Genomic DNA, 15,939 nt, shown 5'->3' with positions numbered 1-15,939 from the left:
ATTAACTTGCTTTCACAGTAATCAATGACGTTTCCTCTTCCTTTTACTGTCTCAAAATAATAATATTGACTTATGATCAACAATAAGTTAGCATATTCAACAAAAATATATTCAATGAACACAAAATAAAATGAAGAAATCTTCACAAATCACAATAAAAGAAAAGAGCAAGATACAGATCTGTACTCTGTTTTACCGATGTTTCTCTGTTTTCCCAACACGATAAGAAAACCTTAAACAACACGAACATGATAACAATGTGATTGAATTTTTGTTGCCATGGCTCGATAACGACAAATTGTAGATTAACATTAATAACCCAAACAACACTAGGTATGACATAACAATGCCAGTCGACACGATAAAGCTGAACCAGAACAACACACGACAAAAATATCTTAACATGAACATAAACAGGTAACGGTAGAACACAAGCTGGACTAACGTTATGAACTAAAACGAGATAGTGTGTTTCAGGTTGACATGATAACCCCAAACTTAGACACGAACTAGAACGTGACAACATTCTCAACTCCGAAACTCTTGAGTGACAGAAGGCTAGGAGTGAAAATCGTGGCAAAGGTAAAGTAATCCTCCTTAGTAACCGCATCCTTAAATATACCGACTTGTTGAGTCTTCCTCGTCTTCTTGCTATAGTAGATAAGCCGCATCTTCTCCATCAAAATCAAAACATCGCCATCTTTGAAGATTTCAATCGGAAAAACACACTTCATTTTCGTCCAATCCATACAAAAATAGTCATCAAAATCGAAGGTATACGTCTCCATCGTGTACTCCAGATGACAATCTCAAAGACCCCCGAGTAACAAAACCACAATTTGTCCTTCAAAACGGACAACTTCCCAAAGGGCGTCCCCACAGGAGGAGTAAAGTCGAAGCCACACTCCCCCACTGGAGGCGCGTAGAAGATGCCAAAACGTTCTGACTCGACGTCAAAACCACAAATCTGTAAAGGCTGACGAAAATTAGACACCATCCAATGGAGGTTGCCGTTGCATACAGTGTGTCTGTTAAAAAAGAATTTGAGACGAGAGCCGACCCCGCATTTAACGAGCCTCCATTTACGCGTCCCGAGGGTGTACACGTGGAAACAGTTGACTCCACCGCCGCGACTAATACAGATAACCTTATATTGCCCACTTATTTCGCTCACACAGAATCCGTAACATAACAAATATCTAAGCGAGATGTATTTCTTAGGGCGGGAGAGCACTATATATTCACGAGTGATCGGATTGCATACATAAAAAGGCTCTTCGGGATCGCCATTTTCCGGGTGGAGAAGAAGCAATCCGTTAGCGGATATACCTTCCTTTGATTGCTTATTTCCGTGAGGAATCTCCAAATCTGAGAGCGGATGGTAGTGCAGATCGTGGATTTTCTCCGAATCGGCGTCTTCTTCGTCTTCAATTTCGAAAATCGAGCAGCGAGTTGAGTTTTTCCCCTCCGTTGAGATCAATCGGGCTAGGGCGGGTTGGGATTTGATTTTGGATTCGGTGAAATTGTCGGTTTCGAGGAGATTGCGCCATGTTTGCAAACGCATTTGCTGATTGAAACGGTGCGGAGATCGGGGAGGCGGGAGAGGATGAGTGTGGTGATTTCCGATGGTAGAATTTTGAAGAAATCGCGGCGACGACCATCCATGTTTAGAAGAGGCAAAGCAAAGCAGAGTATATTTTGAAATTTTGAAATTTCTTAATTTGCAAATATATAAATACAATGTTCATGGAAAACGTGTTAATTAAGATGTTAATTATATTATGTAGCGTAATTTTCTGATGTAATTAGCAGGATTTAAATTGATTAAATCTTCCAAAAATTGGTCAGCATTAATTGTTGGGATTTCATGTAGTGTATTTTATGGGGTTTGGATCCTGTTAGGCAGAGGATGTTGTGCATAAGCAGAGGATGTTGGCACAGATTTTGGTTTTATTCCTTTCCCCCTTTAATTAGTTGATGAAGATTAACTAATTCTAATAACCACAAAGTGAAATCAACACTCTACCACGTCCAAGGAAGCGTGACTCTATAAAAAAAAAAAAAAAACGCTCTACCACTTTCACTACCATAGCCTCACCTCACGTGCAACCAATATAGTATTTGAAAAAAAAAATTAGTAAATATCAATTTTGGTTTTGAATATATGATCAAATATGAATTTGGTTTAAGATATTCACTTTTTTAAAAAACAAGTTTATAACAAAACAAAATGTCAATAAAAGTAGTTCTTTAATTGATGATTCTGTAAAAAAAAAATTAACGATCTAACGCTAATTATACTGTACAGTGGTATGACAGTTAAAAAAAAGTACAACTCCAAGATTTCATTTGTGAATACAAAATTCGTGAATCTCCAATTTGCAAAATACTCCATATAAATACAATATTCAAGGAAAACGTGTAAATTAAGCTGTTAATTACATGTGGCGTAATTTTCGGATATAATATTTAACAGGATTTTAATTGATTAAATCTTCCAAAAATTTATCAGCATTAATTGTGGAGATTTTATGTTGTGTATCTTATGGGGTTTGGATCCTCTCTGTTGTGGTTGATAACATAGCATGGTGTGCATAATTTATACTCCCTCCATCATCTATTAATTGAATACTGGTTCACTACGAATTTTAAAAAATTATAGTGAAAGTGGATGGAAAAAGTTAATGGAATGGAGTACTACTTTTATATACTTCATTCGTCCATGAAATGTTGTCCAGTTTTGCTATTGCGGTCTATCTGTGAAATGTTGTCCACTTTGTTTTATATCCATTTTTGATAAATGTTCTCCACTTTCCACTAACTCATTATACTCACATTCTGATATAAAACCAATATATAAATGTGAGACATACATTCCACTAACTTTTTTCCACTCACTTTTATTCACATTTATTAAAACTCGTGCCGAGTCAAACATGGACAATATTTTATGAACACAGGGAGTACTTATTAATTTTGATGTGAGTGAAATGAGCTAGGGTAGTATGGTCCATTAACAGAACTAGTAAAAAATAAGATGTCAATTAATTGACGACATAAAAAATAAAAAAATTTGATGTAAATTAATGGGAGACTGAGATTTTTCTATGTTAACTATTTATATTAATTTTATATAAAATGAGTGTAGACTAGTCAATGGGAAAAGAATATCGTATAACATGGTGACAGATTACAATATATCATGATAAGGCCCAACACAACAATAAAAAAGACTTTTTAACACAAATATCAGGTAGATTAACATTATGAACTAGGAAGGAGATTATAGGAAACTGCCGCAATGGTAATTATCAAGGGTATCCATTGGCGGACCCAGTGATTATTTCTGACGTTGATTTATATGCATTTTAATGGATGGACAGATGGCCCTAAGATTTAAAACGGATCGAATTCCAGACCATTAAGTTAATGATGGGTCTCATGCCTCTTGATAGTTATTTTTGTTATGTATATAGATGGGTTTATTTTCATTTGTAGATAGGATCCCACAATGTATGTAATAGCCCAAGTCCCAACATGATAATAATACAATACGATAATGTCAAACCCGAACATAAACATGATGAGAAAACCTTAAAAAGACATATCCCTGTCAATATATCCCAATCAAAATTAAGAATACTCAACTGTGTACACTATGCTCCAAGATTCCTAGACTTTATATTCCTTTATTACCCAGACCACAACTTCATTGCCGCATTCGTAAGAAATACACAAGCAGCTCCTCAAAACATTCAACTCATCCACTCAAATTCCTACGGGAGGAGGAGCAGAAAGATGCTAAAACATTCCGTTTCAAGATCAAAACCACATATCCGAATCGAATCATATACTATCATACAATGGAGGTTGCCATTACATACAATGTGTCCACCTAAACATAATCTGCAACCAGAAGCAGTGCCGTCATGAAGGCGCCCTCATATTCCTATTCCGATGGTGTATACATGACAGCAAGAGACAGACCGATCGGACCGATTGATACATACCACCTTATATTGCCCAGTTACCAAATCCATAACTCAACAAAAATTCATGTGAAATTTATTCTTCGAGGCAACATAGCTCGATATATTGACGAGAGAGAGGATTGCATATGTAAAAGGGGCATTTCAAAATAAGGTAACTCTAAGTACAGAAATACCAAAATTTGAACTTACTGTAGCAAAGTTATGTTTCTAGTTATATGCTTATGTACGTCCATTTCTATTCATAGACAATAGCCCATGATATATGTACTAGCCCGATACAGCACAACAAGATAAAGTAGAACCCAAACACGACACGATAAGAAATCCTTCAACACAAACGCAATAACAATGGGATTTGATATGTGTAGATACGACTCTGTAGCAAAATGTAGATTAATATTATGAACTAGAATGAGATTATAGGAAACAACCCACAATATATGCACTATATCATGCTTGCCTAGTATACCCGAATACATAGACCACACGATAAAGAAACCTTCTACACAAATACGACTGGATAACGATTAAACACAAATTTAGACTAATGTCATGAACTAGAGCATGATTATAGACAACATCCCATAATATATGTCGGGTCGACACAGATAAGACCAAACACGAACACTACATGACAAAGAAACCTTAGAACTCGAACCAAACCTTAGATTCCGAACACTACACTACCAAGAAAACTTACCCAACACGAAGACAAAAATCTAGACTAAAATTATGAACTAAAACGAGAACACATTCTCTAATCCGAAATTCTTGAGTGAAAAGAAGCTAGGAGTGAAAATCAGGGCGGCACGGTAAACCGCAGCTTCATCCTTAAACATATCTATTCGTTGAAAAGTTCTTGTTTTGTTGGAGTAGTAGATGACATCATCTTCATCAAGCAACATCAAAATGTCACCATCTTTAAAATGTTTGATTGGATGAACACATATATAATCCAAATCAGAGTCAAAATCAAAACCAATAATACTCAACTTGTACTCTATGGTCCAAGAATCCTCGACCTGGTATTCCTTCATCATCCAGATGACAACTTCGTTGTTGCGTGTGTACGGCAGGAGGAATAGAGAAGACTCTAAAACATTCCGTCTCAACATCAAAACCACAAATCCGTACGTTATCACTCAAATCAAATACACTCCAATTGAGGTTGCCATTACATGTAATGCTTTGACCAAAAAACCTGAAACTAGAAGTAGCACCAGCTTCAACACGCCTCCATATTCCTATTCCGAGGGTGTATACGCGATGTTCAGAGTCGGAGCCACGAAGCTTATTGATACTGAGCACCTTATATTGCCCACTTATTTTGCTCACGCCAAATCCGAACTTGAAAGGAAGAGGTGGGATGTAAACCAAGGGGCAACGGAGCTCGGTGTATTCACGAGTGATCAGATTGCACATGTAAAGAGGAATGGCTTTTTTTTAATGGTGAGTAGAGAAGAAGCAATCCATTAGCAGTGATACCTTCCATAAATCCTCTGTTTCGGTGAGGGATATCGAAATCCGTGAGCGGAATGTAGTGAAGATCATGGCTCTTATCCGCATCGACTTCGTCTTCGTCTTCAATTTCGAAAATCGCGCACTGAGATGGGTCCCTCTCCTTCGTCGTCAGGAGAGCTAGGGCGGGTAGGGTTTTGAGTTCGAAATAGTCGGAATCGATTAGATTGAGCCATGATTTGCAAACAGACTTGCTGATTGCAAGGCTTCGGATGGAGAGGCTTGAGAGGATGTTGGTCGTGATTTTAGATGGTAGATATTCGAAGAAATTAAGCTCCATTAATGGACTGAGGAGAAGAAGCAATTATTTTTCCTTTGTACATATTTAAGTTTGTTAAATTTCGTAAACATGTATATATGCACATTAATGATAACTTAGTAATCTCTAGAAATAAATATGCATGTATCTTAATATTTCAATCTATTTGATAACCTATTTTAGCATCTTCTCCCCTCCTCCGGCGATGGTTGGAGTTAGGGAGTTGTCTGTTTTGAGGGACTGCCTTTGTTTTAGCTATTGCACATGGTGTGGCGATGAAATTGTCATCTGGTTAATGAAGGAATACCAAGTCAAGGAATCTTGGACCATAGAATACAGGTTGAGTACTGTTTATATTGATCGGAATAAATTTTCGTTTGTTCATCCTATCAAAGCATTCAAAAATGGTGACATATTGATGTTGCTGGACAAGAAGGCGCTCATCTACTATTCCAACAAGACAAGAACTATTCAACCAGTCAATATGGGTAAGGATGCAGTTGGAGAGCATTACTTTACTTATGCTGATTTTCACTCCTAGCTTTTTCTCGATAGAGAGTTTTGGATTGGAGAATGTTATCTCGTTCTAGTTTATAATATTAATCTACATTTTTGTGTTCCTGTGTTATACGAGTTGTGTCCGTGTCTAAGGTTTCAAGTAAGTCTTGGCTATTTATCTTCCTTAAACATTGGCTAATATCTAACAATATTAGTACTTACTAATTAGGTGCCACAATTACTGTATAACAATATTAGTAGATGCCGGAACTAAGGTGGACAATTATTGGGTGACAGAGGGAGTAAGAAAATTACTTTATATGAATATTAGTACTAATTAGGTGCCACAATTAAATACATCACTTGTATATAATTTATTTTATTAGTCTTTAACATGTTTTCAATATTTATAATATTTATATGAATATTAGTCTTTAACATGTTTTCAATATTTATAATATTTTATTACTAATTTATTTTTAAAATAATGTATATCAGATTAAAGTTATTGCTGGGATCTATAATTTTACGAGTACATAGAATATTTATTTTTTGAAATAAATGAAATTAAGAAAAATAGAAAATAGCGAGAGATCAGAGGGAAAAGGGGGGAAGACGGAAGGAATCAGAGAGAGAAAAAACAAAATATAAAGATTAAAATAACAAAAAAAATGATAAAATAAAAGAGTAAAGTAGTGCCAAAATAGTAAGAAGCAAAAATAGTGCAAAATTGCGCAAAGTAGTGCAAAAATAGTGCGAAAAATAGTGAAAAAGCACGACAGTTATTATTATACAAACATGAAACATCCATTTGAAAATAGAATGCAACATACAAAACCATAGATAGAAACATTCCGTGAAGATAAATATCAAACTTAGTCCCAAATTAACATTAAACTAAACGAGAGAAGAGTAAGTTTGATGCCAGCATAGTTAACCTGGATCAGTTGTATGAAAATGATTCTTTATATTTCCCTACAAACTCCAACATCAGATCTCGCAAGTGCTTCTTGTCGCCGGTATACTCCCTAGTCACTACATCACCACCATTTAACATGCCGGAATCCTGATCTAGTTCATCCAACGTCCCATAATTCACCACTTTCACCACGTATCCTGATTCCGGGATTTTCGAGTCACACATCCAAGCAATTGTCTAATCCAATGAGCCTAGTTGTGCTTCTTTCAACTTGTTTCTCCTAGCAACAAGATTTATATTGCTCACAAATAGTCTCCCCGCTCTCTTGCGATTTGTGATGGTGACACTCACAAGCGAAGGGTTACATTTGATGAGCAAACATAGCACAAGTAACCAAATACTGCAGCATCCAAAGAGAAACAATGTGTCCTTGCGTATTGTACTTGGAAGAGTCAAATGAACACATCTCAATTCATAAATAGCCAAAGCAAAACGCTTCGAGACAAGGGAGTATCTGCACAGATGCTTTAGGTCTTCAAACCGGCTTAATATCAACAAGAGTAGTTCCTCCGGGATGCAAGCAAAGTGATCGACCCCATTTCCTTCTTCCGTCTTTCCTTGTTTCATTTTTCAAGTAACGGCCTAAAAGGATAGATTGCAAGGTCAAAATCTCAATAATCTAACATGGCTTAAATACAAACCCATACAATGAATTGTGCATGAATTCTTCATTAGTTGTCCATGAATTGTGCAGCAGAGCTCGATATATTCACGAGTGATTGGATTGCATATGTAAATATGAAGCTCTACTGATGAGTATAGAAGAAGCAAACCATTAGTTTGATGAGCTCGATACGGTGCACCGAGTTGAGTTCGTCGCGGGCATCAATCGAGCTAGGGCCGGTGGGGTTTTGATTTCGGATTTGGCGAAATCGTCAGATTGAAGGAGATCGCGCCATGGTTTCAAACGCATTTGCTGATTGAAATGATTCGGAGAGGGAGTGGTGAGAGGATGTTAGTGGAGAGTTCTGATGGTAGATTTATGAAGAAATCACGCCTCCCCATTTAATGATGTAAGAAGCAACCGCTGCGTTGTGTGAATAAGAATTAGGGCTTCTTCTTATCACTATTTTTTTGTATATATTTTTAAATTTTTGTATTTTTAAATTTGAAGCAGACTGCAGACATTTTATTCAAATGACAATTCAAATCAAAATCAAAGACAAACACACAACTGTGGGATAAATATAAGAACTTAAACGAGATCACATTCTCAAGTCTGAAACTATGAACTCTGAGTGACAATAAGCTAGGAGTGAAAATCAGGGCACTAACGTAATCCTTCGCATGCAGCTGCATCCTTATACATGCCGACATGTTGAATAATTCTTGTCTTGTTGTAGCAGCAGATGAGCAAATTTTGGTTGATCAACATCAAGACGTCACCGTCTTTGAAATGTTTAATTGAATCCACATACATATAAAAATCAAAATAACAAAAAAGTGATAAATAAAATATTAAAATTATGCCAAATTAGTGCAAAAATAGTGCAAAATAGTGGGAAAATAGTGCAAAAGCACGACAGAGATATTATTATACAATAATGAAACATCCATTTGAGAATAGAATGCAACGTACAAAACCATAGTTAGAAACATTTCCAGAGGGGAGTGATCAATTGCTAACTTTCTTAAGTTGCCAACTTGCTAACTCATCAACGCAGTGTATTAAAAATGTCAACACAATGACATAATTTTGTTGAATTTCAATATAATATGTTGATATTATGTGTTGATATTTTGATGTCACTGTGTTGACATTTTTAATACACTGTATTGATGAGTTAGCAGAGTTAGCAATTTAAATAGTTAGCAATATAACACACCCCCATTCCCAGATGAAGATAAATATCAAACTTAGTCCCAAATTAACATTAAACTAAACGAGAGAATTCAGTTTGATGCCGGCAGAGTTAAACCTTGTAAGGAAATGATTCTTTCATATTTACCTACAAACTCCAACAACAGATCTTGCAAGTCCTTTTCGTTCCCGGTATCTCCCAAGTTACTACATCATCGCCATATAACATGCCTGAATCATGATCTAGTTCATCCACCGGATCCAACGTCCCATAATTTACCACTTTCACTGTGTATCATGATTCCGGGATTTTCGAGTCACACATCCAATCAATTGTGCATGAATTATGCATTAACTGTGCAAGAATTGTGCTTAAATTGGGCATAATCCTCAACAAGACATCAAGATAGCAAGATCTAAACAAGACAATATCAAACATGAATACAGAAGAAGGAGATTATGAAAAGGCACAAAGTGGATAAGACAAAACATGAAAAGATGATACAAAACAAAACGCGACATCATGAATTGCCAGATCTAACTAAGATACACGTTAAAATTGTTAATATTGCATAGATCAATTATTACAGCCGAGTGCAATAAATTATTACAGCCGAATTTAAAGAAACCTCTCTGTAAGAAGTGAACAAAACCTCCGATTACAAGATCCCGTGCTTGAACGCTTCTACCCAAAAATAGAAATCATAAAATAGATGACCAGTTATTTCGATAGGAAGATCAAGTTCTTGAGCAGTTCTTGTCTTGTTGGAGTAGTAGACGAGCTTCTAAACAGACATATCACAATCAATATCAAAATTCCAACCAAAATCAAGAATACATAACATCTACAATATGTTCCAAGAGTTCAAAATTGACATTATATATGTTTATTTACTTTTTCTGGAACAGGATTCTTTACCCATGTTTCTGGGACAAGCCTTTCCTTGTTTCACATTGGTAGTAATCTTATTTCAAATTCAATACATAAGTATTTACTCAATTTAAGTATTTAATTTTCAATCTAAAATTATTAAATTTCATACAAAATTCATTTTTCTCTTCTTTTCTTCATATCTTCATTTCTTCATGCTCATTTAGATTAGGCTTATGAACTAGTACAATGAGATTATAGATAACAGCCCAAAATATATATACTAGTGTGTGTCGTGTTGACACGATACGTTAAAAACCAAACACTAGATGACAAAGAAACCTTAGAACACAAAACCTACACCACAAAGAAACCTTACACACGAACACACAAATGTAGACTAAAATTATGAACTAAAACAAGATCACATTCTCGAATCCAAATTTCTTGAGTGACAAAAAAGCTAGTACTGAAAATCAAGCAGTTAAGGTAACCCGCAGCTGCATCCTTAAACATACCGACTCGTTGAAAAGTTCTTGTCTTATTGGAGTAGCAGATGAGTTCAGTTTCGTCCACCAACATCAAAATGTCACCATATTTAAAATGTTTAACTAGATTTACACTTATATAATCCAAATTAAAATCAAAACTAATAGTACTGAACTTGTACTTTAAGGTCCAAGAATCCTCGACTTGGTATTCCTTCCTCATCCAAATGACAAGTTCATTGGCAAGTTTGTAAGAATAACACGGGTAGTCCCTCAAAACAAACAAATCCCCATCTCCATGTCCCATCGGAGGAACAGAGAAGATTCTAAAACATTATGTTTCAACATCAAAACCACAAATCCGTATTTTATCATTCAAATCAAACACTATCCAATGGAGGTTCCCATTGTATAATACAATGCTTTGACCAAGAAATTTGAAACCGGAAGCAGCGTCGGCTTCAACACGCCTCCATGTTCCTATTCCGAGGGTGTATACATAATGAGTGTCGGTGCCCAAATTGATGCATATGACCTTAAATTGCCTACTTATTTTGCTCACACCGAATCCAATTTCCAATGAATGACGCGGGATGCAGTCCACAGGGGTAGCAGAGCTCGGTATATTCACGAGTGATCGGATTGCATATGTAAAGAGGATTATCTATTGTTGATCGTGGGTAGAGAAGAAGCAATCCACCAGCAGTGATAACTTCCATAAATCCCCTGTTGCAGTCGTTTCGGTGAGTGATATCGAAATCTGAGAGCGGAATATAGTGAAGATCATGGCTCCTTACCTCATCGACTTCTTCTTCGTCTTCAATTTCGAAAATCGTGCATTGAGTTGAGTCCCTCTCCTCCGGCATTCGCATCAGAAGAGCTAGGGCGAGTGGGATTTTGATTTCAGATTTGTGGAAATCGTCGGAATCAATTAAATTGAGCCATGGTTTGCAAACGGACTTGCTGATTGCGAGGGTTCGGATGGAGAGGCGTGAGAGGATGTTGATCGTGATTTCTGATGGTAGATATTCGAAGAAATTACACCCCATTAATGGACTCAGAGTTAGACTGAATCACTGCTCAATCACAGAGAGAGGAAGAAGAGGAGGCAGAGCTGGGAATACTCCAAATGTTTAATTGGATGAACAAATGAATACTCCAAACTAAAATCAAAACGAATAGTACTCATCTTGTACTCTATGGTCCAAGAATCCTCGACTTGGTATTCCTTCATCATCCAGATGACAAGTTAAAAGTTGAATGTGCAAGAATAACACAGACAGATCCCTCAAAACAGACAAACCCCAATCTCCATCCCAGGTGGAACGGAGTAGACTCTAAAACATTATGTTTCAACATCAAAAAACCACAAATCCATACTTAATCACTCAAATCAAACACTATGCAATGTGTTGGATATTTGACACACAAAATATAGAAACTCTCAACAAAGATGAAATATGGAGGATAAGTATTTATAGATTTCTCACAAAAGGATTACAAAATACAATCAAACGTGCTTCTGCACAACAACAAAAACTCTCACAATTTTCCCAACTTAGAGCTACGGCTCTTTTCCACTCCAACTCACACAATTCCTTTTCTTTCTTTCTATCTAAAGAGCTTCGGCTCTTACAAACACTCACTCTTCCTTTCTCTCTAGCTACGGCTAATTCTCTCTAAATCTCATTCACTACATTTCTTTTTCTCTTATAATACAATGAAGCAAGTACTACTATTTATAAGTAACTAAAGTTGATATATAGCTAACACATGCATGCTACGTGTCCTAATTAGTTTAATTAGGAAGATATCATATAATGACTACATACTCCACCGCCTTACACGTAATGCAATTGTGGCTTCCTTTTAGCCATGAAAACTTCACAAGATTTCATCAACTAAAATGAGGTGGTGATGCACCTACTTCATCATTTTTTCTTAATCTTGAAGCAATTGAGTTTAATAAACTCAACACAATGGAGGTGCTTTCACCACGAAAATCAAAACCAGAAGTAGCGCTTGCTTCAACGCGCCTCCATATTCATGTTCCGAGGATGTTGCTGGTGTGGTGATTTCTGATGGTAGATTTGGAGCTATTCATAACCTTTAATAGATTCTTTAGTTTTTAACTTTTAATTAAATATTTCTGATAAAGCATTCGTAAAAGGAAATAAGTACCCAAACTTTATTTATCTTCCAAACTTGGTGAATAGTTAATGTATTTGCAAAATAATAAAGCATTTTTTTTTGTTGACCGCAGGTGTTCGGTGTTCCGAACCCAGATTTAGCATAATCTAATTAATTTTGCTCTACCAGGATTGCAGACTAAAATAATGTCTTTTTTTTATACTAATCTATATTACTAATTTGATCTTTAATCTAATTTCTTTCACTATTAAATTAAGAATGAGTAAACTTAAGTACTACAAGGAAAAAGCACTCTACAATTTTTTAAACCTATGAATTAGAAAAAAATTCTCCACAAGTTTTCTACTTATGACTTACCATCAACACTTTAATACCCTTATCATTTTTATTTTAGTACTACTAGCTATTACCCCATCCCCAAAGAAGATGTACTTTAGATTTGACACATGTTTTAAAATAATATTAATAAAGTAAGAGAAACGTAGAAAGAAAAAATAATTAAAGTATTGTTAACAGAAAATGAGTGTCATCTTAGTAGAGAGAAAAAAAATCCAAAATTAAATAGTGGATATTTTTGTGGAACGAACTAAAAAGGAAAAATTGTATACTCTTGTTGGACAGAGGGAGTATTATCTTTCTTGTGCATGAGCATTCTAAAACTGGACTTATCAAATTACTTTCATATGTTTATATTTTAAAAAAAATATCATTTAAATCACAACTTTTGATTGACTTCTAATTTATTTCACAATTTTTAAAATTAGCTTATTAACATTTCTTAATGTTCTAATACAATAAGAATTTTAACAAAATTTGTTATTTAAATCATGAATTTTGATTAACTTTGGATGTATTTAAAATCATTCAATATTATGATGGTCAATTTTAGATAAAAAATTTTGATTATAACATTTATATGAAGTTTTTTTTTTTTTTTTTTACCTTTCTAGGGAGAAAGGGCTTAGAGGAAATTTTGACTATCAAAATGAGTCTCTTCCCATTTATAGGCCGCACCCCACCATTTATATTAGCCCGACACAAACACTACACAACCACGATAACATTGTGATTTTATTCTAATAACACTGAATGTAGATTAACATTATAGACTAAGATTAGATTATTGTTAGCAGCACACGATACATGCACTAGCTGGGCCTAACATATCGCGTGTGTCAGACCAATGCAATAAGGCATACCCAAACACATAGACCACACAATAAGAAACCCTCTACACGAGTAGGACTAGATAACGATAAAACACAAATGTAGACTAACATCATGAACTAGAGCAAGATTATAGACAACATCCTAAAATATATATACTAGCTTGGCCTACCATATAATGTCTATGCCGGGTCAACATGATAAGACCAAACTAGAACACTAATATAGACTAATATTATGAACTAAAACGAGATCACATTCTCGAATCCAAAATTCCTGAGTGAGAAAAGGCTAGGAGTGAAAATCAAGGCGCTAAGGAAACTCGCAGATCCAACCTTAAACATACCAACTTGTTGAAAAGTTCTTGTCTTGCTGGAGTAGTAGATGAGATCATATTCAACCAGCAACATCAAAATATCACCATCTTTAAAATGTCTAATCGGATGAAGATACATATCATCCAAATCAAAATCAAAACCTACAGTACTCAACCTGTACTCCATGGTCCAAGAATCCTCGACTTGGTAATCCTTCATCTTCCAGATGACAATTTCACTTTCACGTGTGTAAAAATAACACAGGCAGTCCCTCAAAACAGACAAATACCAATCTCGGGCTCCATCTCCCACGGGAGGAATGGAGAAGGTTCTAAAACATTCTGTTTCAACATCAAAACCACAAATTCACATGTCACCACACAAATCAAATACTCTCCAATTAATGTTTCCATTACATTCAATGCTTTGACCACCAAATTCGAAACCAGAAGCAGCGCCAGCTTCAACACGCCTCCATGTACATAACGAGAGTTGGTGCTCTCATTGATGCAGACGACCTTATATTCTCCACTTATTTTGCTCACACCTAATCCAAATTCCAACATATGACCCGGGATGTAGTCCGCAGGGAAACAGAGCTTCGTATATTCACGAGTTATCGGATTGCATATGTAAACTGGAATAGCTTTAGTTGAGATTGGGCAGAGAAGAAGTAATCCATTAGCAGTGATACCTTCCATTGTTGCTCTGTTTCCGTGAGGGATTTCCAAATCCATGAGCGGAATGTGGTGAAAATCATGGCTCTTCTCCACTTCGACTTCGTCTTCGTCTTCGATTTCGAAAATCGAGCAACAAGTTGAATCCATCGTCTTCCCTGTGAAGAGGAGTAGGGCGGGTGGGGTTTTGATTTCGGATTTGTGGAAATAGTCGGAATCGATTAGATTGAGCCATGGTTTGCAAACGGACTTGCTGATTGCGAGGCTTCGGATGGGCAGGCGTGAGAGGATGTTGGTGGTGATTTCTGACGGTAGATCTCCGAAGAAATCACGCTCCACTAATGGACTCATCAATCACACTGAAGAAGAAGAAGAGGGCAGAGCTGCAATTTGGAGAATAGTTAATGTATGTGTCAACTAATAACGCAACTTTTTTCACGAAATGTACATGACAAATTTGGACTTAAATACTTTCTCATTTCCTAAAAAATAGATCCCACCTGACTAGAGAGAGAAGATTTTTCCAAAATTAGAAAGTGAATATTTTTGTGGGACCGACTAAAAAGAAAATAGTGTATATTCTTGTAAAACGGATGGATTATTATCTTTCATGTGCACGACCATTCTGAAACCGGACTTACCAAACTACTTTCGTCTTTTTATATTAAGAAAAAATTTCATTTAATTCACAACTTTTGATTAACTTCTGATTTATTCCATAATTTATAAAATAAACTTATTAAATCATAACTTTTGCACATTACTTAATGTTCTAATATAATTAAAATTTTAACGAAATTTTTTATTTGAATCATGATTTTTGATGGTCAATTTTAGATAAATTTTTTTTGATACTTTTGGGTAAAGTTTTTTTTACCTTTCTAGGGAGAAAGGGCTTAGGGGGGAATTTTGACTATCAAATTGAGTCTCTTCCATTTATAGGCCGCACCCCACGCACCATATATATTAGCCCAGCACGAACACTACACAACCACAATAACACTGTGATTTTATTCCAATAACAGTGAATGTAGATTAACATTATAAACTAAAATGTGATTATTGTTAGCAGCACACTGCACACATACATACACTAGCTGGGCCTAACATATAGTGTGTGTCGGACCAACGCGATAAGGCAAACCCAAACACAACACGATAAAGAAAACTTTGACACATACGCAGCGAGAGGATAACGACAAAACACTTATGTAGACTAGC

At 35.7% G+C, this 15,939-nt stretch overlaps 2 protein-coding genes across 2 annotated transcripts; both read right to left on the bottom strand.

The window, feature by feature from the left end:
• Nucleotides 1–4,964: 4,964 nt before the first annotated feature.
• Nucleotides 4,965–5,790, bottom strand: LOC125206699 (uncharacterized). The gene is made up of 2 exons (XM_089061585.1): nt 5,478–5,790; nt 4,965–5,236 (listed from the first exon to the last, which is right to left on the bottom strand). The coding sequence occupies exons 1-2, from the start codon at nt 5,788–5,790 to the stop codon at nt 4,965–4,967; spliced, it is 585 nt and encodes a 194-aa protein (XP_088917711.1).
• An 8,176-nt stretch (nt 5,791–13,966) lies between these two features.
• LOC125206698 (F-box protein At5g07610-like) lies at nt 13,967–15,069 on the bottom strand. Its single transcript, XM_089061584.1, has 2 exons — nt 14,435–15,069; nt 13,967–14,372 (listed from the first exon to the last, which is right to left on the bottom strand). Exons 1-2 carry the CDS (start codon nt 15,067–15,069, stop codon nt 13,967–13,969), a joined length of 1,041 nt encoding a protein of 346 aa, XP_088917710.1.
• Nucleotides 15,070–15,939: the final 870 nt, after the last annotated feature.

Source organism: Salvia hispanica, chromosome 6 (genome assembly GCF_029641045.1).
Source record: "Salvia hispanica isolate PSC_SH4W2 chromosome 6, Shi_PSC_v1, whole genome shotgun sequence".
Lineage (NCBI taxonomy): Eukaryota > Viridiplantae > Streptophyta > Magnoliopsida > Lamiales > Lamiaceae > Salvia > Salvia hispanica.
This window is presented reverse-complemented; position numbering and strand designations above follow the sequence as displayed.

Coding starts and splice junctions, on each gene's coding strand:
- LOC125206699 (XM_089061585.1), bottom strand. CDS start 5,790: ATGGAGCTTAATTTCTTCGAATATCTACCATCTAAAATCACGACCAAC. Junction 5,237..5,477: donor AAACAGAGGATTTATGGAAG/GTATCACTGCTA, acceptor CCCTCGGAATAG/GAATATGGAGGCGTGTTGAA.
- LOC125206698 (XM_089061584.1), bottom strand. CDS start 15,069: ATGAGTCCATTAGTGGAGCGTGATTTCTTCGGAGATCTACCGTCAGAA. Junction 14,373..14,434: donor ATGGAAACATTAATTGGAGA/GTATTTGATTTG, acceptor AGAATGTTTTAG/AACCTTCTCCATTCCTCCCG.